Source organism: Lucilia cuprina, chromosome 3, assembly GCF_022045245.1.
Source record: "Lucilia cuprina isolate Lc7/37 chromosome 3, ASM2204524v1, whole genome shotgun sequence".
NCBI classification, from domain to species: domain Eukaryota; kingdom Metazoa; phylum Arthropoda; class Insecta; order Diptera; family Calliphoridae; genus Lucilia; species Lucilia cuprina.
Genome location: NC_060951.1, coordinates 23,141,263 through 23,164,702, shown reverse-complemented (window position 1 = coordinate 23,164,702; position 23,440 = coordinate 23,141,263). Strand labels below are relative to the sequence as shown.

The following is a 23,440-nucleotide window of genomic DNA, read 5'->3' as shown; positions in this document are numbered from 1 at the left end:
CCGTTTTAAATTGAATATCAGTATTGATACTGATACCGAAATAAGTTTATCGATTTAAATATCGTTTTCCCTTACACGGTATTTGCATTTCTTAACATTTAAAACAAATTCAGAAAGAGCACTCATAAATTCATTAATTATGATAAATTGATTTAAAAATTGATTTTTTTTTATAAAAAAATGGACATTTTTGGAATAATATTTTTTATAAATAACTAGAACTGATTTAAAACTGAAATTAACTAGAATTAAACTAGAACTGAGTCAAAACTAAACTAAAACTAAACTAGAACTAAATTAGAACTGAACTAGAACTCAACTAAAACAGAACTACAATTGAACTAGAATTACTGAACTAGAGCTGAACTAGAGCTGAACTAGAGCTGAACTAGAACTGAACTAGAACTGAACTAGAACTGAACTAGAACTGAACTAGAACTGAACTAGAACTGAACTAGAACTGAATTAGAACTGAACTAGAACTGAACTAGAACTGAACTAGAACTGAACTAGAACTGAACTAGAACTGAACTAGAACTGAACTAGAACTGAACTAGAACTGAACTAGAACTGAACTAGAACTGAACTAGAACTGAACTAGAACTGAACTAGAACTGAACTAGAACTGAACTAGAACTGAACTAGAACTGAACTAAAACTGAACTAGAACTGAACTAGAACTGAACTAGAACTGAACTAAAACTGAACTAGAACTGACGTAAAACTGAACTTGAACCAAATTAGAACTGAATATGAATAATATAAAGCGTGAAATTTTCCCTGTTTTCTTACTCAATTTAAAAACAATTTAATAAATTTACAAAATTTATACAGATTAACATCTAATTAACAAAAAAAAAAAAATAATTAATACATACATATAACAAGTTTTTCTTTCGCTCTTCACTTACAGACTCCTCTCCTACTCAAATTCAACATTCTATGAATCTCGTTATATGCTGCATAATCTAATCTAGTCTATAGACAAATAAACCCATTATTCTATGACCTTGACTATTTTCTATATAATTATTGCAATAATAATAATAAAAAAATAATGAAATTTGTTGTCATTGCTTTAAATATATTTTCCAAATACATATTCAAGCAAATACTGTTTTCCCCAGAAAATTCTTATTGTTCGTTTTTAAGAGATTAAAAAAATTGCTTAAAAACATCCAACTGCAAGCAAATCAATCAAAATTGAAGAAGAATTTTTTGTTGAAGATTTTGTTGTTAAGAGACATAATTTATGGCAAATATTAACTAACTAAATTTATTTTTATTATGTTAAAGCTATTTATTAGCAGGGTAACCGAAAATTACTTCTTAGAAGTGTGATAATCAAATAAAACCTTTATTTAAGAAATTTATTTAAAAAATGGTCAATTTTTTAAATTAATCGATGTACATATGTTTTTAAACATATATTTTGTTCTAATGAATTATTGCCAGAATGGTTTTTGGTTACCCTGGTTTCATTAATTGGCATCCCACATGCCATAAATGACGTAGTTTTCTTTTTTTTAATTTGCCTTTATTTGTATTTTTTATGAGTATTACTCACTTCAATAATATTTGTTCTACATTATGAAATTAATAGAAAAAGTGAGTATTTTTCTTTGAATAAGTTGGCTAGGTCGAACTAATAATACACTCCCATATAAAAATATATGTTAGTTAAAATTAAACCTATTAAAGATTACATTGAAAATATTGTTAAATACTTATCTTTAAGAAAATGAAAGAATAGACAGATTTAAAAAATCTGATCAAATAAAGTCATATCAAAACACTAGAATTATAAATATAACTTATCTCCATATTATATTATTCACATACCTACACTGAGTGGTTCTAAAAAAGGGATTTTCCTTAAATTTACTTTTTCGATGTTATCACTTTTAATTTCCAGTTGTTACAAACCGAAATCCAACAAAGAGATACAATAACATGTTTGTCCAACTTTCGCAAATTGCGAAAGTAAAAAGAATATTCTACACATGGAAACAAAATGAAAAAAAGTATTTAGTAAGATTGCACACAAATAAATCATTACGTAGTACATATTTATACGAGACTAAAGCAAATTATTATTAAGAGAAAAGAATGAGCACAATCAGCGGTAGCATTATAATTAAGAAATTTCAAATATTTAGTGGCATTAACCTTATAATTAGTAATTAAATTGAAAACAAGATACATAATACGATTATTACAAAAGTTACCAATTGACACGCCCATAGAGTTCTCTAAAAGCAAATTCGCTTAATATTTGTATTATGATTTGTATAAATCGTGCTTATCCAGGGTTTTTAATCAGTACTAAGTACTTCCTCTCTTACAACTGGGAATGCCAATCGGGACTGATTTAAAAAAAAGAACATTTACTATTTCATATTAAAATATGACTACACTTAGAGCGGGTTTCTTACTCCTCAGTTAAACTAGGCTTAACTTGCTGTTAGATTAAACTCCGAACAAATTTAGGCAGACTTTAACCGATGATTGTGTCTTTCAGTTTTAGATTTAAGCTCAGTTAACTTTGTTAGTATTGCCAAGTTTTCACTCAAAAACATAAACAATGAACAGCTGTTTTTTGCAAACATTACTTTTGTAAAATGGAAAATTTTGGAAAAATATAAAATAAACATTTAAAACAATAATAAACAAAACAAATCTGAAAATTGTAATTTACTTAAAATATTAAGTTTTTGTTCTTCCGAAATCATTGTTTTATTGTTTTTGTAAATTGTGTTTTCTAACTTATAACTTGAGTTTAATTGGCCAATTACACTCAGTTAAACTAAGATTATTTATTATTGTTTTAAATGTTTATTTAACATTTTCCAAAAATTTTCAATTTATAAAAGTATTGTTTGCAAAAAACAACTGTTCATTGTTTATGTTTTTGAGTGAAAAGTTGCCAATACTAACAAAGTTAACTAAGTTTAAATCTAAAACTGAAAAACACAATCATCGGTTAAAGTCCGCCTAAATTTGTTCCGAGTTTTATCTAACTGCAAGTTAAGCCTAGTTTAACTGAAGAGTAAGAAACCCGGCCTTAGTATGTGTTTACTAATGCAGAAAGCTTTCCTATTTGCGAAATTTTGGAAAACAAATTAATTCAAAGTACTAAAATTAATAAATATAGAGCTTTTTAGATACAGGGTATATAAATTCATAAAATTCATAAAATTTCTATCGCAGGTACTGAATAGTAGAATAAAAACCTACTTATGAAGACCCATGCGTCTTGCATGGTTTCCAAATTTACAACTTGTTGAAACTTACAATTTAGGTAGTATGTTTTATGAGGATCCATAGCAATTGAGCAAGTGTATTCATGTGACCAACCGTCTTGAGCTAAATATCGGATATATGGTTTTTATTGACCGTAAACACTACAAAACTGGTCTATATTAAGTATAGCCATCGTAGTTAAAACTTTTGCCACTGTATCTGCAATATTATTTCCCTAGCAAATGCCCCCTTCAAAAATGACTTTAATGTCCACAATTCGCTTAAAAAGACTATTGCCTCAGTGAAATTTAGCAAAAATACATTTTATGTAATCGTAAATTCATCCTCCAAAAATCCCGGGATTTTTGGGAATCGGAAATTCCCGTATAGCATCCCTACTTACAACTGTATTATAGTTGCATCAATAATGATATCATACCAAGGCCCAAATACACTTATTTAGGGGATTGAAAGAATTTCACATAAGGTTTGCGTTGTTAGTAAAATGTTCAGAAAATATTTGATAATCGTTCGAACTTTGTCGGAAAAAACATTACCGAAAATATTGCAAGACAAAATTTGTAAGTTGACAGTATTATTAGGCATTTTCTGCACATTTTACTGTCAACTTTGTAAGAACCAACAAACGTGTATACATAGGAAAAGTTTTAAAGAAATTTATATTATTATTTTTTAAAATTCTATTGAGGTTTCGATCGATTTTGAACTCCAGAATGTATCTACTGATGTGAAGAATGTGACATAAATAATGTTAAATGGATTATTTTTTCATATACTTGCAGAAGCTTTGTAATAGTCCTAGTCCTTTAGATTTAAACATCTATAATAAAAAAATTTATAACAGAGCTAAGTTTTTATTTAAAATCCAACAGATAGAACCTTTCAAATGATATAACAAAATATACAAATAATGGTATTTGTTGATGTGATTACATTGTTAATGTAGCCAAAAAAATGTTTAGGACACGATATCTGAGGTGATGAAGAAATCCTGATACCGGATTCAATGCCTCTTAATTTTGGAAAACATACTTTGAGGTTTGTGTTTAACAATTTGTATCGCGATAAAATTCGACATAATCCTAATTTATGTACAAATTTTTATACTGATTGATCTTTAGTTGACTATAGCCCAATTACTACTTAACCTACCACTTGTGGTGGACCCTAGTCACCTGACTACCCAGGTGACCAACCATTTTAACATGGGCTTGTCCTACGAGGAAGTCAATCGTCACTCTACTCCCTATAAAGCATGCATCGATCAGCTATGTTCTTTTTCGGCTAACTCCAACTTTTTGGCTAAATGTAGAATTAGAATACAACTGGAGTGTAAATTCACCAAGAATGTGAACAAGCTTTTAGTAAATGGAATCGTCAGATATTATGATTTTTGTGTAAATTGAGAATTTTAATATTGATTTGGAGACAAAGTTTGGGAGGGAATCGGTTTTTAGACAGGGATAATATAAAATTGTACAAACTTTGAGTTAGGCGAAGGAATAAACTGTGCCGATGATTTCAAACACGATAACTGCCAATAGAATTGAAATTTCACAAGACCTAAAGCAGCAGTGGTAATAAATGGTACAAACAATGTTCGTGAGGAATGTTACTTCCGAAAAATATTAGATCCAAGTATATTTTTCGGAATGCTTGACAGTGGCAAAACATTACTCCAGAGTTTGACAATTTTGTATAACTGTGTCCGTAAAGATTTGTGTCGACTCAGAACACGTACCATCATACTCATTTTGAAATTTCTCGTCTTGCTCTTATCAGGGTCACCCCATAAGATCTTTGTGGTTCTTAATACCATTTCATTATTACAAGAAAGCCTTTCGTTGCGTCGAATGGCTTAACTCCTCGACTTCCCTTCCCATTCGTTGCCGACTACTCCCGATTGGCCTGGTAGCCATATAATGTAAAGTCATGAAAACTAAATTTTATATATTTGTATCCTCGCAAATATATGAAATTCCGTTTTCGGTGCTAACTATGGAGTATGCGGTAAGATGCACTAAACAGGACCTCTGGAAGAGTATTCATTTAAGGCATTTACGCATTCCGTTATTGTTTGAACTTTTGCCTAGAAGCTTGTGTTAGGTAAACGGTGATATACATATATCTGTTTCTGGGTCTTCAATATAGAATCCCAGTCAAAAGTTCCTCAAAGGGATTCATACGGATATTCGTTTTAATGTTCCGTTTGACCAAGATATTCTTTCTGGGATTAGCGTTTTAAAGTTTTCGACATATTATGTAACTGGTGTGCGATCAGGCACGGCCGATGATTGTGCATTCCAATGTATCCAGTATATATTGATGACGTGTCCTATAACATAACGGCTGTTAGTGCCGTCTGATATCCTAAATATCTTTCAATTTGTGAAATTTCTAGGATCAAATGGGATGAGTTTAGTGTCTTATCTTAGAGATAATATTATTATACGACACTTTTGTATTAATTAAGTGTGATTATACTAGTATGGATATGAACCCAGTAGTTCGACGGGACAGTCCCGAACTGACTACTTAACCTACCACTTGTGGTGGACCCTAGCCACCTGACTACCCAGGTGACCAACCATTTTAACATGGGCTTGTCCTACGAGGAAGTCAATCGTCACTCTACTCCCTACAAAGAGACAGTAAAGAGACGATTGCCTCCGCTCTCGCTTACAAAGGGGACACAAAAGTGACGACTGTCTTCATTCTCGATTACAAAAAGTTTATTTGTGACGAAAGACCAAAAACATACGAATTGGAGTCAGCCAGGTGGTAAGATATAAATGGAACTTAAATTTAAACAATTTCAAGTGTCTACTCTCTAGAATACTATGGGACAATAATGTGACGATTGACCCGAAAGATATAAATTTGAGTCAACCAGATGGTGGCATATTGGTATAAAGTGATAATCATTTCTCCAAAATATGGGTAAAATAACAACTTTCGGAAGTACAACAAAAACAAACAACTTTTAAGAGCATAATCTCTAGGTTACTTAAGGACAGTGAAGAGGCGACTGTCTCCGCTCCCGCTTAGAAAGGGGACACTAAAGTGACGATTACAAAGGGTACATTTGTGAAGAATGACCTAAAACATACGAATTACTATCATCCAGGTGGTTAACTATTAGTGGAAATTACTGTCCTTTTCGTATGCATTGACTCTTTGTCGAACTGCTGGGAATTGGTTGATTGATGTCTTCTTATATTCCCAAATAAACAAATTAAAACAGTAACAAAAAACTATTGCATAATTTTAGGTGCTAAACAAAAAATGTAAAAGATATTTTAAAATAGGAAAGTAAATAAGTGTTCTAATAAAAAGAAAAATAAAATAGTTTGATATATTGAATATCGGAAATATGCTTTATCAACATATAGTAATATAAATAATTTTATACTGAAAGTTTAAAAGAAATTCACAATTATAATCTCAGGTGCAAAAGAACAGTGTAAAGTATTAATCTAAAATTTAGATTCTAAATATATTTGGCTTTTTTCTCGCACTTCATGTATGTATTAATCGTGGATGATTTAAGAAATTTTGGATTAATATTTAAAAACTTAAACCATTAGAAACAAAATCAAAATTTTAATATTACATTTTCATGACAAGCGTGATAGCCTAATCCGGTACCTAGAAATTCAAAATTTTTGACAATTTCCTAAGTTAATTGTGAGTTAGGCCAATGGTAGACCAGATGTGCTGAAAGCATTTAATATGTATAATAATTTAGATAGAAATTAGAAAAACATATTTAACATTAGTTATATATTTACCATATGTCTATCAATAAACTTCATTTTCATCATCCGGCTGAAATTAAATTTTTCGGAATTCATTACATACATTAGTAGGATCAGGGAAACATATACATTTTAATTATTAAACTACTCTCTGTAACAGAAGTAATTTATACATTCTTTTTAAATAAAAACAGATTTTTTTCATTATTTTGTAACAAATAGATTTTTTTCTTTCGTTTACTTTAAATAGTTTTACTAAATTAGCAAATATTTTCTTTAAATGTTTCTTATATTGTATGATAACCTAAATTTCTAAACTAGAATTAAAAAAAATATGCTGTTTATTATGTTATAATTTTGGATTTTTTTATCAATTTTACTTTAAGTAAATTTTATTTTATTTAAATATTTAAAAATTAAATTAAAACTAAAAAGGTAAAACGATGAGGCAGGGTGGGTGTTAAAAAGAAAATATTAGTAACTAAAATAGACTTGAAATCATTAAATTATATATGTTTTAAAATACTCAACAAAAACTAATACATTTTCTAATTTTTTTAAGCAAATTCTTTTTTTACATAATTTTACAAAAATTTATTTTGTACAAACTCTATTAATGCTTTAAAGTTAAAATTTTTAGGAGAGGAGGAGAAGTAGGAAGATAAGTATATATAAAAATTAAAATTTCTAATTGTATAAGTATGTACTTTTTTAAATTTAAGAATGACTTGGTTATTATTATTAGTTTATTGGGTTATTTATATTTAAGTTGTTTTTGTTATATATTATTTTATTGTATAAAAAATAAAAACAAAAATTATGCGTTTATAATTAACAAAAATATATAATTTTGTTTGTAAACTGTTACAAAATGTTTGTCAATAAACAAGTTATTGTTTATTATATGATTTTTAAACCGTAGGCAGTTTTGTGTAAACTTATGCAGAATTTCGCACTTTCACAGAAGTTTTAATGGGTCAAGTAATTACTTTTCGACTTTTGGTATCATTTGCTAATTTTGTTTTTATTAAATCCAAATATAATCAAAATTTAAGCTGTGTTTTAGTTTTTTTTTTAATAATTCAGAACATTTGTGATCATTTTTGAGTAAATGGGGCTTATAATCTTAAGATCCAAAACTAGAAAATCGAGAGCTTTTCCATTTTGTGTCTTAAACTTTTTCTGGCCTTGGAAATGCAATTGAAAATTTTGAAACATTTAACTAAACGATTAAATTAATAACTTTAAGGGCGAGTTTCTTACTCCTTAGTTAAACTAGGCTTAACTTGATGTTAGATTAAGCTAAGAAAAAAATTTAGGTGGACTTTAACCGATGATTTTCAGTTTTAGATTTAAGCTCAGTTAGTATTGTCAACTTTTCACTCAAAAACATAAACAATAAACAGCTGTTTTTGCAAATAATACTTTTGTAAAATGGAAAATAATATTGATAAATTGTCTATTTAACATTTTTCCAAAATTGTTTATACTTTACAAAAGTATTATTTACAAAAAATGCTGTTCATTGTTTATGCTTTTGAGTGAATAGCTGGCAATACTAACAAAATTAACTGAACTTTAATTCATAACTGAAAAACACAATCATCGGTTAAATTACGTCTAAATTTGTTCTGAGTTTAATCTAATAGCAAGTTAAGTGTAGTTTAACTATGTTGTAAACTTTAAGTGTAGTTTAACAAAGTTGTAAGAAACCCGCCCTAAGGGCAGATTATTCTGATAAAGATAATCTTCATTCTTTGGTTAAATCTGGTTTTATATATAATTTGTGCTTTTCAGTTAAACTAGGCTTAACTTGCTGTTACATTAAACTCGAAACAAATTTAGGCGGCCTTTAACAGATAATTGTGTTTTTCAGTTTTAGATTTAAGATCAGTTAACTTTGTTAGTATTGCCAAGTTTTCACTCAAAAACATAAACAATGAACAGCTGTTTTTTGCAAACAATACTTTTGTAAAATGGAAAATTTTGGAAAAATCAGACTTAAAATATTAAGTATTTGTTCTTCCAAAATCATTGTTTTATTATTTTTTTTTTTTTTTGTTAATTGTGTTTTCTTACTTATAACTTAAATTGGCCAATTACTCAGTAAACTAAGATAATATGTAACTTTACTGAACACTGAAAAACACGAAACATATACTAAACCAGGCTTAACCAAAGAATGAAGATTATCTTTATCAGAAAAACTCGCCCTTATTATTTTAGTTTTACTGAGTATTGTTGGCCAATTAAACGTAAATTATAAGCAGGGAAACCGAAAACATGCTCTAAAAAAAGTGTTTTAAGCGCTTTAAATATGCCGTAAAAAACTCAAAATATGCTCTTAAAATTTAAAAAATATGCTCTAAAAATAAGATTTTACATTTTATAAGATTTACATTAAAGATATAAAATATTCTTTAAAAAATACATCAAACAAATAGTTTTATTTTGCTGTAAATAATTGTTCAGATAAAGTTTTTTCTTAAAATTTATAAAATTTTATATAGGCAAATTACTTAATTGATTCACTGTATGTACATGCATATGAAAAACATACATGTATATGTATGTAATACACTCACACATTTTTGTTGTTTTAACCTTTCACAATGTAAAATTACAAAAACAACATTTTAAAAAAACATCATGAATAACTCAATTCAAAAATTTTCTAATTAAAATTTGGTTATTTCATGCATACAATTCTCCCATAATATACATACATATAAACGTTTTCAATTATTTTCTAAATAAAATTTATAAATTTTCAAGTTCAACATGATATGTTAAATTTTAGACCATAAGTCATTTCCTATAGTAAATAATATTTAAGTTTGATAGTAAAAATATTGTAACCTGATAGTCGCGACTATCGTTTTGTTTCGTGTTTTTGTCGGCACATATATACTCTGCTTGCGTACATTTCATGTTCGTATATTACTGCTTGCATGGCTTCAATATTGTTGACTTCGAATAATTTGTGTAGGAAAATATTTTAATATTATAGGCAAGGCATATGAAATAAGTATATGTGGATATTAATATATGTTAGCGAGTTGATGCGTAATATATTGTATGTGAAAACATTTTATATTTGTCTGTAAGCTGTAATATGCAATAGCTTGTATGGAAAAATATACGAAATACTAGAAATATTTCGAATGGGAGCAATTAAATATATTATATTCATAAAATATATTTATATTTTAATATTACATACGTATGCATAGAAAAAAATATGCATTTTGGTTACTAATATATTAGTAATTTTAATCACTGATTTTACATATAAAACCCTCCCCAATATAGAAAAAAGAGTCAGTGAAAATGCGAACAAGAGACAAACCGCTGTAATTTATATGTTCTACTCACTGCACCACTGCTTAGCTTTTTTATTGCTAATGGTATTTTGACCAAATTTAATGTTGTTTTTTATGTAAAACACAACTATTAACACGCAATTAAATAAAACATGCAAACAAAGTAGGTACTTCTATATTATATTAAAGAAAGTCATTACTGAAGTACTTCAAAGTAATATAGACGGTAAGTAGAAATCATTGAAAAGTGAGTGGATATGAAAGTACAACTCACTAACGAGTTTTTGCTGGGTAAGCATTAGAGTATTCAAATATTCGGGTTTTTGACTTATTCGATTTATTCGACAAATAATTATTTGGCGTTTTAAGTTGGCCGGTTAATAGTCGGATAATCCAAAATTATTCGGTTAATCGAATAAGAGGCAAGTGTATGTTGTTTTAATAGTTATTTCTTTTCTACAATATTTTTCTTCCAATAACAAACAAAATTATATTTTTTACTACTTTAAATTCAATTATGTTAATTTTTTCTCAAATAATAGAAATTATTTATTTCCATGTGAAATCATCTTCTATATAAAGAAATTAGGTTTATTAAATTTATGTTTTTGAGATTTATCAACAGTTCCAGAATTCATACGTTCCAATGAACTAGTGTATAACTATGTATTGCTGAAGAACTTATTAGAAATACTATAAAAACTGTTCCTCAATACTTTATGAAGATATAAAGGTGATATCATTATTTTCAAGATTTCTTTTCAGAAATCTGAAATGATTCTGCATGAACCCATTCTGAGAAGTAGATAAATCAGAACAACTTATTACAATGTTTCTGAAATATTGTTATAAAAATGATCCAATAAAGATTGTTTATTATAAAAAAGTAATTAAAAAAATAATACAGAAAGTATTAAATTTTGTATAAGATATATATTTTGTATAAGATATATATTGTTTAATAATAAGTTTTTCTTAATAGGTTAATTGACATAAATTATTCGGTTTATTCGTTATTTGAAATTTGGCAATTTTCATTTATTCGAGCGATTAATCGTAAAAAATTGATTAACCGATCGACGATTAATCGTTTAAATACCCTGTATGCTGTAAAGAATACATAAGGATTTAACATATATTTTTTTAAGAAATATATATAGGAAATTCCAAAGGATATAAAAGGATAAAAATTTCAAAGGATGTAATTTATACTTTTTCGTTATTAAAAGTAAAAAAACTCGCCATATGGTCAAAAGTATTCAATAAAAATATTTTAATAAATTGTAATTTCCTTAAAACTTTAAAGTTCTTTAAAAAGGAGTAAAGATCATTAAACGAAAAACTTAAAAAGCTATTTTACTTTAAATTCCATTTAATATCATCAGGTCCATTCAGGTCCAATAAGAGTTATGTGTAAAAATTTGAGACAACCTCAAAAAAAAATGTGATTTTTCACATATTTATTTGTACTTTTTACAAAAACTATTGCTATAGAAAAATGTCATCATAAAAATTTTTCGATCGGTCTACAATTGGTCATAGTTCTCATAAAAGGTCCCCTCCCGAAAATCACTTTAACGCACATAACTCATTACCAGGGAAACCGAAAACATGCTCTAAAAAAAGTGTTTTAAGCGCTTTAAATATGCCGTAAAAAACTCAAAATATGCTCTTAAAATTTAAAAAATATGCTCTAAAAATAAAATTTTTTATTATTTTTTAACATTGAAAAGCTCAAAAAGACAGAAATTGTAATGAAATAATAAATGTTTAGTGTCATATTTCATCCTGTACGATTTTTTATAATTGATTCATCTCATAGTTTGAAGAACTAGTTTAATAGAATTCCGTTTTACGTTCAGATAACCAATAAATAACATGAAACCATTTGGACCCCAAAAAACATATTTCAAACGACAAAGTTTGACACATTTCTACCAATTGTATTCATAGCTTCTAAACTGACATTTTAATCGGTGTTGTCATAAATTCCAATAATTAGTTTTTTAAACTATAAAAATGGATTGGTCTCATGAAATCAAAAGTAATAGGTTTTATGTCTGATTTAAAATGTAATGCTTTATTGAACAAAAAACTATAACATTGGTTTTCGTGAGAGAAATGTATTTTTTGCAGTTTTTAAGTTCTACAAACGAATTTTTTTTTCAAATTTGTAAAATAGGCTGAAAAATTAAAAATAAAAAATTAAATTTTATTTTTTTTAAATAAAGTTTTGAAAATGTACAAAAACGAAAAAAGCGAAAACATCAAAATATGCACTAAAAGAGTAAAATATGCTCTAAAAACTCGAAAATATGCCTTAAATATGCTAAAAAAGTCAAATCATGCAAAATTATGCTCTTATGGGTAAAATATGCAAAAATATGCTATAACAAATCGATGCCAAAATTTTTAAATTGGTGTGAAACGTATAAATATCTTATCCACGAGTCCATACGACGCACCACAAAAAACATGCATTTGCATATTATGGTTTCCCTGATTATAAGTGAGAAAACACAATCAACAAAAACAATAAAATAATGAATCTGAAAAAAAGGAAAACTTAATATTTTAAATAAATAGTAATTTTCTGATTTCTTTATCAATATTATTGTTTTAAATATTTATTTCTTTTTTTCTAAAATTTTATATTTTACAAAAGTGATATTTGCAAAACACAGCTGTTCACTGTTTATGTTTTTGACTGAAAAGTTGGCAATACTAACAAAGTTAACTGATTTAACTGATAACTGAAAAACATAATCATCGGTTAAAGTCTGCCTTAATTTGTTCCGAGTTTAATCTAATTAAGTTGTAAGAAACCCGCCCTTAGTGATTTTTAACAATTTAAAATTTTTGCTACTTAAAACCGCTAATCATGGGAGATGACGGGTTTCGGCCAAAATATTCCCTAACTTAAGTTTGTACCAAACACCGTAAGCAACTTGAAAGATTCAATTAGACTCAAAAGTTTGCATAGAACCCAAACATGATAAACATTAGACTAAGGACCGGTTCCTCTCGTTAGGTAAATGTTCACACTCTTCCACTGCCATAAACAAAAAGTAATACGAAATCTCTTTTGTTAATCAATAGGGATTTTATCCTTACAATATTCTTATTAATAATTTTTTCAATTTTAAAAATTATTAATTAAAAATCAATAGTTCATAACATAGAAAATCGCTGACCGGACATGAAAAATCAACAGCAAAGTTTCCAAAATGCTGCTAAGAAATATGTCAACAATGTGACCTGAATCTGAGTGAAATTATATATAAAATTGTTAATTAAATTTTTGTGACAAAACGCTACCAAAGTTGTCGCACTTTTCTCCCAAATTAACAGCCTACGTTTCTCGAAAATGTATTTCTTTAAATTTGAAATTTTTTACGCATTATTAAAATAAAACCATTACTATTCATATACATATATATTAATTCATACTCTGTTTTTCAATTCAAACTAAAATAAGTGAAAAGTAAAAAAAAAAACAAAACTAAAAAATAAACATATTTTAAAAGAAACTTTCGTTAATGCATTAGTTAAAAATTATTAAGTCTGTATTCGGTATTTTGTAAAATAAGAATATCGACAAAAAGTTAAACTCTTATTGTCATATCTACAAAAACAATTGAACAAAAATAATACACATTCAATTAATTAAAAAATGAACATACTAATAGTAAGTAAAACCGAAAATTTCACAAAATGTCATTATTTAGATTCTTCGCCACTCCTCCTCTTTCCGTCTTTTCAACATCATTCGATTGCTCAACTCAATCAATTGCTTCCAAATGAGCTATTCTATATTGTATGTTTGTATATGCAAGTAAGTATGTATGTTATGTAGCCTATGTATTGTTTTAGTTTTAAGAATACTTCTTTATTTTACATTAGTAATTGTTAACTGGTTGCTTGCAACTGTTGCTGTTTTTTATCCCACCATTCCTGTATACTGTTGACCATTTGTTTGCGACGAAATCTTAGCGATTCGGTTATACACATTTGTATGAAATTGGATTTCATATCTAAATCACCTTTAATCAAATTCAAATGTTCCAGCAGTTGGGAGTAGTTGCGACCCGGTTTGCGTATATCACGAAAAACTTGAGCACGTAGGTCTTGATTGTGTTTGCGGGCCAATTCTTTTTGTTCTTCGGTTAGTTGAAGGGGAAGAAGTGGCGGTTGTAGTATACTATTGTGATTGAGATGATTTGAAAATGCTGTTACAAATGGTGAGGTTCCGGCAACTGCTGATGCTGTAGCAAGCGTTTCTCTTTTCAGCGAATCGAAACTATTGCTGTTGTTATTATTCATTGAGGACGAAAGAAGCGAGGAAGGTGGTGGCATTAAAGCTTGTTCGGGATCTAACTTTGCACTGTCTAGAGTTGAATCACTAGCTGTCGTTGAGGAGGAAGATAATGACGAGGACGACGTTGTAGACGATGTTTGCATGATATTGCCATTGTGACATTGTTGTAATATTCGTGATATTTCCTGAGCATCATTAATATCGTTATGCTGTATGTGCTGCTGAGGCTGCTGCAGTTGTGTTGATGCTGTATGTTGCTGTATATTAGCTGGAATTTGATGTGTATGCTGGGGCAACTGTTGCTGTTGTTGTTGAGCGACTTGTACATGATATGCATTGGATGTTGCTGTTGATTGTTGTTGAGACACCATTACCGGGTTACTGATAAGGGGATTCACCATGCCATTTGTAGTTGTTTGGAGCATGGGTGAATTATACATCATACTACCACCATTTAATGTTTGCTGCGGTTGGTGCTGCGTAGTACCAAGTCCAATGTGCGGTGATCCCATAAGAGGCGGTGGCAGCGTGGTTGGTTCATGCGGCATATTGTAATTAGCTAGATACGGATGCGGCGATGAGGCAGGAGAATGCTGTTGCATCATGTGGGGATGAGGACTCATAGGTGGTGTTATTTGTCCATTATGCAGAGGTCCGACGTGCAAACCCAATGGATTCGAACTACTGGGTGGCGTTAAAATATCATTATTTGAACTATCACAGCTATTTTCTACGCCGACTCCATTTATGAAATCTCTAACGTAGCCATTAAAGGCAAATTCCTGATCTGGTGGTTCCTCGTCGGCAAAATCAGGAAATGCTACTACCAAGCGTTCTGGATCTCCATCCTCTGAAATTCCCGACGATATAGATGATGTTTCGGACGCAGAATCGTCTGTTTCCATGTCGGAGAGGGATGATACTGAAGATGTTGCTGAGGATAAGCTGGAGGGAGATGTAGGTGTGCGGGGTCGGGAATCGGTTGAGGTTCGTCGGAAAACATAGTCATTGCGTATAGGACCAGCCTTACGTTTGCGCGGCCTAGATGAATCCAGTTTCTTGACAACACCCGATGGTCCCATCGGGCTGCCCGGACCACCTGCTCCATTACCACCCTTCATTGGCGCCACTTCTCCCAGATCGGCTTCATCTACCATCACCATATGCTTATCCTTTTTATAAGGATTACCAAACATGTGTTGTCTCACATTAGTGGGTTCAATTTCTCTCAAGGGATTGTCTTTATTCTTCAAATACTCCTGGTAGTTACCCATCTCTGCAATAGGCAAACAATGACCCGAATCTTTAGCCACAAGGCTGATCGGTTGTGGTCTCATAAATGCTTCACGCATGCGTCCTATTTCTTCAATAATATCTCGACGTGGTATATCGAATGGATTGCGATAAGACTTGGCCGATGACTGTCTGGTTAGCTGCGGCACTACAATGGTGTAGTTTTCCAATGGCTCTATTTCAGAGTGCAACTTAGCAAAGGTATCACGATGTAAGGGATGACGCACTAAATCTCTGCGCAGCGGAACGCCAGGATTTAATTTCGCCGTTTCCACCTGCCGATACGGAGGTTTCGGTTGTTTCAGTTGCTTGTACACCTTCATACAAAGATTTTCTTGATCTTGCTTGGCTGTATTCTTGATGTGCTTCAATTGGTTGGCAATGTTCGGTGACAAATAGTTATCCACATTCTCTGGCAACAGAAATTGCAACAAAGTATAGGGTACGGAAATATTAAGTAAAGCCTTACGCAGAAAAGGACAATAATACGGAGGTATTGATCTGACGTAAGCATTAAATTTATACATTAAGTCGTTTGGTGGACTCATATTGTATTTGTGTATAAGATCATGTAAGAGAGGCAGCAGTGCTGGATAATTGTAGGCCAAAACATATAGATGTACTTGCGAAGTCGTTGAGGAAGGCTTCAAATAACCAAAAGGCAATTCAAAGCCATGCATGCCATTCGAAATAATCACCTGCCAGCATTTTTTCATTTCTCGTTTTTGCAAAATCTGCAAAGTTAAAGGGCTGGCTTCGATTTCATACTTATCTACTGGGAAATTGTGTACCATTTGTGGCTCCTCTACTGCAGGAGTAACTATTTTCAGTTTTGGATGAGCATCTCTCGATGGTAATGTAACAGCCTTAGGGTCTGGCCAGTAAGGTTCTGGCAGAGGCCAATAGCCTATCGGGAAGGTTTTCTGACTAATATGTTTTTGTACATAAATCATTTTTTTAAGAGGTTGGAAAATCAAATCCTGTAATGCCTCATTGGGCATGTTGTTGGGATCTTTTGGTATAAGCGGTTCAAATTGTAAAACCACACCGGGTTGCACTTTTTGCACCAAACTTTCTATGCATTGATTCAATACATGATGCGAACGCACTCGATATGATCTTCCTCCAGTTACCTCACACATTCTTTCAATGGGCGAATCGTCATGTGGTACTTTACCTTCCACACGCTCATCTATTTTGTTGCCCGACATACGCAATACCAAAGAAAATAAACGTTGATCCCAACGAAAAGGTTCTTTGGTGAATTTTGTACCCGGTATTTGGGTATTCAATGGTAATATTATATCCTGGTGCACACCATTACGATAAGAGTAGCGTCCTCCATCCGTTATAACAATTATTACTGATGGTTCTAAGTAGAAAGGACATCTGCCTTGTCCATATGTATCAATACCAGATTGCATACGATTTAAATTTAACAAATCAAAAGCATTTTTCAGCGATTCCCCCATAGAGGTTAGACCGGTCGATTGTAGATTTTTCAGCTCATTCATGAAGGTGGCATGATTTTCCTTCCAACCTGCCTTAACATTAGCTGGCGGCTCTTCGAACGTCAGCAGCATATAACGATCACCCAGACAATCTTGTGTACGTTGTCTGTACTTCAGGAATGTTTCGACAGCTCCTTTGGCAATGTCCAAGTACGACTTCTGCACACCATTCACATAAGCTTTTTGGCACATGGACGACGAAGTGTCGACCAAAAAGAGTATAATAGTCATTTTATTGCTAATATAACTCTTGCTGTAGTGTTTGAAGTTATCAATATAAACACTTTATTAAAACGTTTGTTTGTTTTTTTCAATTGATTGCGTGAATTTTAAATTTATAACGAACGGTATTATTGTTTTCAATTATTAGTTTTACTGTAATATTATCCTTTACTTTTCTTCACTTGCTAATAAAAATAAGCGTTAAAAACGCTTATTCTATTTGTAGTCATCTTGTTTAAAATACATTCCTTTTAGTCTAATTAAATTCAAAATAAATCTGTAAATATTGAAGAGAAAAATACATGTATAAATTTTTTATTAGTGGTTAAGTATTTCGAAATTTAATAGTAAATAGATTTTATGTTCATTTTAAGTTCAGTAAATTTGGTAAGTATAGTTTAAATTAAAATTAAGAATAAAACATGAATATTTTAAAATAAATATCCACAAATTTAAACTATTATTTTAATTTCATTATTATGAGGATTAATTTTATAGAAAACCATCTTTCGAAATTTTGTTTACAACTTCATATTTTGAAAAATCTGTAAAGCAAAACTACAAAAATATAAAAAGAAGTGAAAACTATAAAGCTTTAGAGATACATGGATCTCATGGGTAGAGAAAAATATAGGGCCGGCAACGCAGTCATTGATCAACTACTATACATTTGAGACTTTTGAGTTCTAAACTTAATGAAAGCTCATATCAGGTATGGAAAATTAAAATTTTAAAATAGTACCTACTAACTTATATTATAAAGATTACAATTGACTTGATTATAAACTATACTTAGACTGGACTATGGACTAAACTATCAAATAGGCTGATGAAATAGACTATAGACTAGAGTATAGACTAGACTATACACTAGACTATACACTAGACTATAGACTGAATATAGATTAGATTATACATAAGATTATAGACTAGACTATGGACTAGACTATAGACTGGTCTATAGACTAGACTAAAGACAAGACCATGGACTAGTCTATTGACTAGATTATTGACTAGTCTATAGACTAGACTATTGACTAGACTATTGACTAGACTATAGACTAGACCATAGACTAGACTATAGACTAGACTATAGACTAGACTATAGACTAGACTATAGACTAGACTATAGACTAGACTATAGACTAGACTATAGACTAGACTATAGACTAGACTATAGACTAGACTATAGACTAGACTATAGACTAGACTATAGACTAGACTATAGACTAGACTATAGACTAGACTATAGACTAGACTATAGACTGGACTACAGACTAGGCTAAAGACTAGACTATAAACTACACTATAGAATACACTATAGACTACACTATAGACTAGACTATAGACTACACTATAGACTAGACTATAGACTACACTATAGACTAGACTGGCTTATAGACTACATTGTAAACATGACTATGGACAAGTCTATAGACTAATACCTTGTCTATATAATATTTGAACTATTTATCAACGGTTTATATGTTGAAAAAAGTTCCAAAAATTCATTGTCGAAAAAGCAATTTATGTATTTTCAATTGAAAATCTGAACTAATAAGTTGAAAAGATAATTATATATACATAAACGCAGAAATCGGTAAAAAATACTATTTAAATAATGATAAAAAAACAAAATGTTAACTACAACATGTGTTTAGCATACACTTGTTAGATCTTTACATACAAATAATAGAAATACAGATTATGAGTACAACAAAAAATACAACAACTACAGCAATAATAAAAAATATTAAAGAGACAACAACTGGAAATAACAGCTGACTGTGATATGAAGTTTTTGTTGTAAGTTTACAGAGTGTAAAAGATATTGAAAAGATAAATGAACTCAAGAAAAATAAAAGAACACATTTTAAATATTTTTTTACCTTATTTAACTTTCAACTAGACAAAGATTTTAATAAAGTTAATTATAAAAAACAAACTTTGTATTAGCAGTTAAATAATTATTAAGAAACTTATTGAAATGGCCTAAATACTTTGAAATCCAAAAATACTCTTAATCAATGCAAAATCAGTTTAGTTGTTGTAGATTTGGACTAAATATCCAGATTTTAATATAACTAACGATAGACAACATTAATGCATTTTCTTTTTTTTATTTCTTTAATAGCCCCCTTTTACACCCTACACTATAACAGCTCGAGGGAAGCTTTTCACTATCAGTTGGCAAATGACACAAATGTGTGTTTATCCAACTCTTTTTATTTTATTTATTTTTTTTTTCTTATTCGTGGCTATATAATTTTTTGACAAGCACAAAATATATTGTGGGAATATGTAATTGAGAGAATTATGCTCTTACCATTATGAAAGGTATGTAGAAAAATCAAATAAAAATTAACGGCAAGTACTCAGAGTATAAAAGAAAATATGTGTTTTAAAAAGAGTGCATTTATGGTTGATGAGTTGCCAATGTCTTTTTATAATTAATTTAATGAATTGAGTGGAAAATTTTAATACAATTGACTTAGTTTTAGGTTAGATCAAAATTGTAAACAGATTTTTAATATCAATGCAAATTTTTTCTCAAAAATTCAATTCAAAGAATTAAAAAAAATTAAATTATAAAGGCAAAACAATGTAACTGATCCTTGGCATTTTGTAGTGAGCGTGGCGGCTAGGAATCTGCTAAGTATATATGAGTCTTCGTTAGTCAAACCTTCGCACGAAGATCATAAATTCTGTTCGACGTAGGTGTACTTAGCCACAGTAAATCCCCTTGCGGAATTACAGATTATGATATTACAATTCGACTTCTTTGATAGAATTTTCAACTAAGGATGATAAGCTTGTATCCGAGAGACTGTTTGATATTTGCAGATTTTACTAAAGGGTACAAGATGAAGACCGGAACGGGTGCCGGTGTCTATATCGCTGATACAACTGCGCCTTTAGACTGTGCCTGTTAAAGAGGTTAATCAAGGTTCGAACCTTGATATAGGTGATAAAGAAAGAATGGTTAAACCACCCATTTGTCACTATTATAGGTTGATATTCAATATTGATCATAGACCAGTCCTGGATAGGCTAACAAAATTCTTTATAGTATTCGTTAGACGCAGTCTAAGGATTGTCTTAGGGATTCTAACGGGGCACTGCTCAATTATGTCCATTGTAAGTGAGACAGCAATATACTGGACTATTGCTGAATGTCCTAGGATACAGAATCTAATGCTAAAATGGCTAGTGAATAAATTTCATAACGAAATAGGGGATATTAAAAATATCTTTTTCTTTCTAGTTCTTCTTGTAAGGTTATTGTTTCTCAATTTTTTTTTACTCTTTTTTTTACTCTTTTACTAAAAATTAATTTTCTTGAGATTCTAAGCAATTTACTTTAATGTAAACATTATAATTGAGGTTAAAAAGAACCTCAATACTTACTATTAAAAAAAATCTACAATTTTAACATGGTTCGCCATGTCCGTCTATAAAATCTTACTTGTTCTATATGATTAATTTCACTAAAGGGGTTTATAGAACTCAAAGATTCTTTTTGACATATTTACATACACTAATTTAATAAAATCGGGTAAATACTCTGATAATCTGTACCTTGTATATATAAAAACTTTTGTAAAATATAAGAAATGCTTTGTGATTTCGCTCTACAAAATTATATCGTATATACACAAAACATTTTAGAATAACACAAAATAAGTTTAACACAAAGTTCTTAATAGATACAAAAAAGATTTTGCGAAAAGTTTTGTAAAATTAAAATAAATTTTCGAAAATTTTAAATTCCTTAATAAAGTCCATTAATTTAATCTGTATTTTGGCAACCCTGACAAGGTTAAACAAATTTCATATAATACGTGTATGAGTGAGAAATGCACACAATTTAGAGTGGAGTAAAATAGAAAAACTTAAATAACAATGCCGAAAAAAATTAAGACGATAAAACTAATTTTTTAATATTTTTTTTCAATCACTTAGCAATTTCTCAATTAGAAAGTGAAAAATAAAAGCAAATCAAATCGACAACTTAATAATGACACTCAAGAAGTAAAGAGCGAGAGAACAATTTGACATGTGTGAACTGAATTACCGTTAATTCGAATAGAAATTATCAAAATTAAATAGGTATGTAAACAAAACAAAAGAAAATGTAGAAATGACAACAAAATCGCAATATGTAGCAAGCAGGTGGGTGGGTATAGAAGGTTGAGTGGATATTTTTATTAAATGAATGATTAAATTTAAGAAAGTGGAAAGATTGCAGTCAAAATTTTTACAGTGATGCTATAATTAGTTAGAGTGTCAATTAAGTTTTCCGCGCCTTTACGGAATATTATAGAAATTTGTCAACAAAGTTATTTTTATAAACAAGGAGTTGAATTGTTTCTTAATTAAAACTGTTAATAGGCATTCAAGGTTTTAAATATTTATGTAAATAAAAAATATTAATTTATTAAAAGCATTGCGAACTTTTGGTAATGCTTTAACCCAAAAAAGCACATAGACAAAAATGTCAACCTGCTACTGGAGTTCATTTTTGTAATCATCACTTTTTCCCATATTTGCATCCTAAAGTACGCAATAATTTACCGTATGCGTTACAATAACAATAAAAACTGCACTCGAGAATACAAATTAAAAACGCACACCGCATCGCAACAATAAAACAAAAACAACAAAAAACTTAATCTCATGAGTTAATTTTTTTTGTATGGTCTCTGGTTAAAATTAATAATCAAACACACAAACACACATTACTTTGTTGTCGAGACGTTTCAGTTAAAAATGAGAAACAGCAACAAACAACAAAAACAAAACGATACAATTTTAAATTCTTGCTCACAAGTCTGTATTTTCTTTGCTTTTTAGTTGGTTGGTTGGGTTTGTCAGTGTGTGCTTTTGTTGCTGTTAGTTGCTCTCCTAATAAAAAAAATGCAATATTGTTGTTGCTGCTTTCATTTAAGTTTTTAAACTTCCACACTTCTCTTGAGTATTTTTTTTATTACAACAAATATTAACCTACGTCTATTTCGCTTAAACTTCTTCTTGATACCATTTACTTAAACTAAAGTTTAGTTACTAAACTTAAAATCAACCAGCTAGTTTACTAAGCACTCGACCAATCAACCGACCGACCAACAACATCCATCACATCCACAATCCTCGTCATCTACTTTAACTACACTCACATTAACTCACTCAATCACTCGATTTTATTTTAATTTTTTTTTTTGACACTAGAAGGTAAAAAATAGATTTTGTATTTTCTTTTTTGCTTACAACAATTTTTTATCACTAAACGGAGCGCGGCGAGCACAAAAACGCTCTTACTCTCTTCTTTTCATAAATTTTGTTATTGTTCCACTGTGTTATATATTTTTTCCTCATGTATCTCTTCTGCTGCTGCTGTTGATTTTGTTGTTGTTGCGCTGATTACACACACTTCTCTTTTGTTATTTTTAAAATATTTTTCTTTTACTTTTTTCCTCTGTTGTATTTGCGTTGCTGTGTTATTTTCCTTCTTATATGCTTATTTAAACAACCTCTCCATCCAAAAGTAAGAAACGAACTGTCAAATTTGTGCAATTCAAAAGTAATAGAAGCGAGAATTTTTCTTTGTTTCGTTTTATTCTTTCTATTCGTTTACTCAAATGTCATTAAAATGTTCAGCGAGCTATGTTTCATAAGTGGATGTATAACAAGGGAAAATTACGAATATAAAATTTAGTACTTGGCATTTTATTTGTTCGAATCTATACAAAAAAA

General features: G+C 29.8%; 1 protein-coding gene across 1 annotated transcript; it reads right to left on the bottom strand.

The window, feature by feature from the left end:
• Positions 1–13,889: 13,889 nt before the first annotated feature.
• On the bottom strand, positions 13,890–23,262 carry LOC111677085 (integrator complex subunit 6). Its single transcript, XM_023438141.2, has 2 exons — positions 22,955–23,262; positions 13,890–17,966 (listed from the first exon to the last, which is right to left on the bottom strand). Exon 2 carries the CDS (start codon positions 17,696–17,698, stop codon positions 14,255–14,257), a length of 3,444 nt encoding a protein of 1,147 aa, XP_023293909.2. The 5' UTR covers positions 17,699–17,966; positions 22,955–23,262; the 3' UTR covers positions 13,890–14,254.
• Between the last annotated feature and the right edge of the window lie 178 nt (positions 23,263–23,440).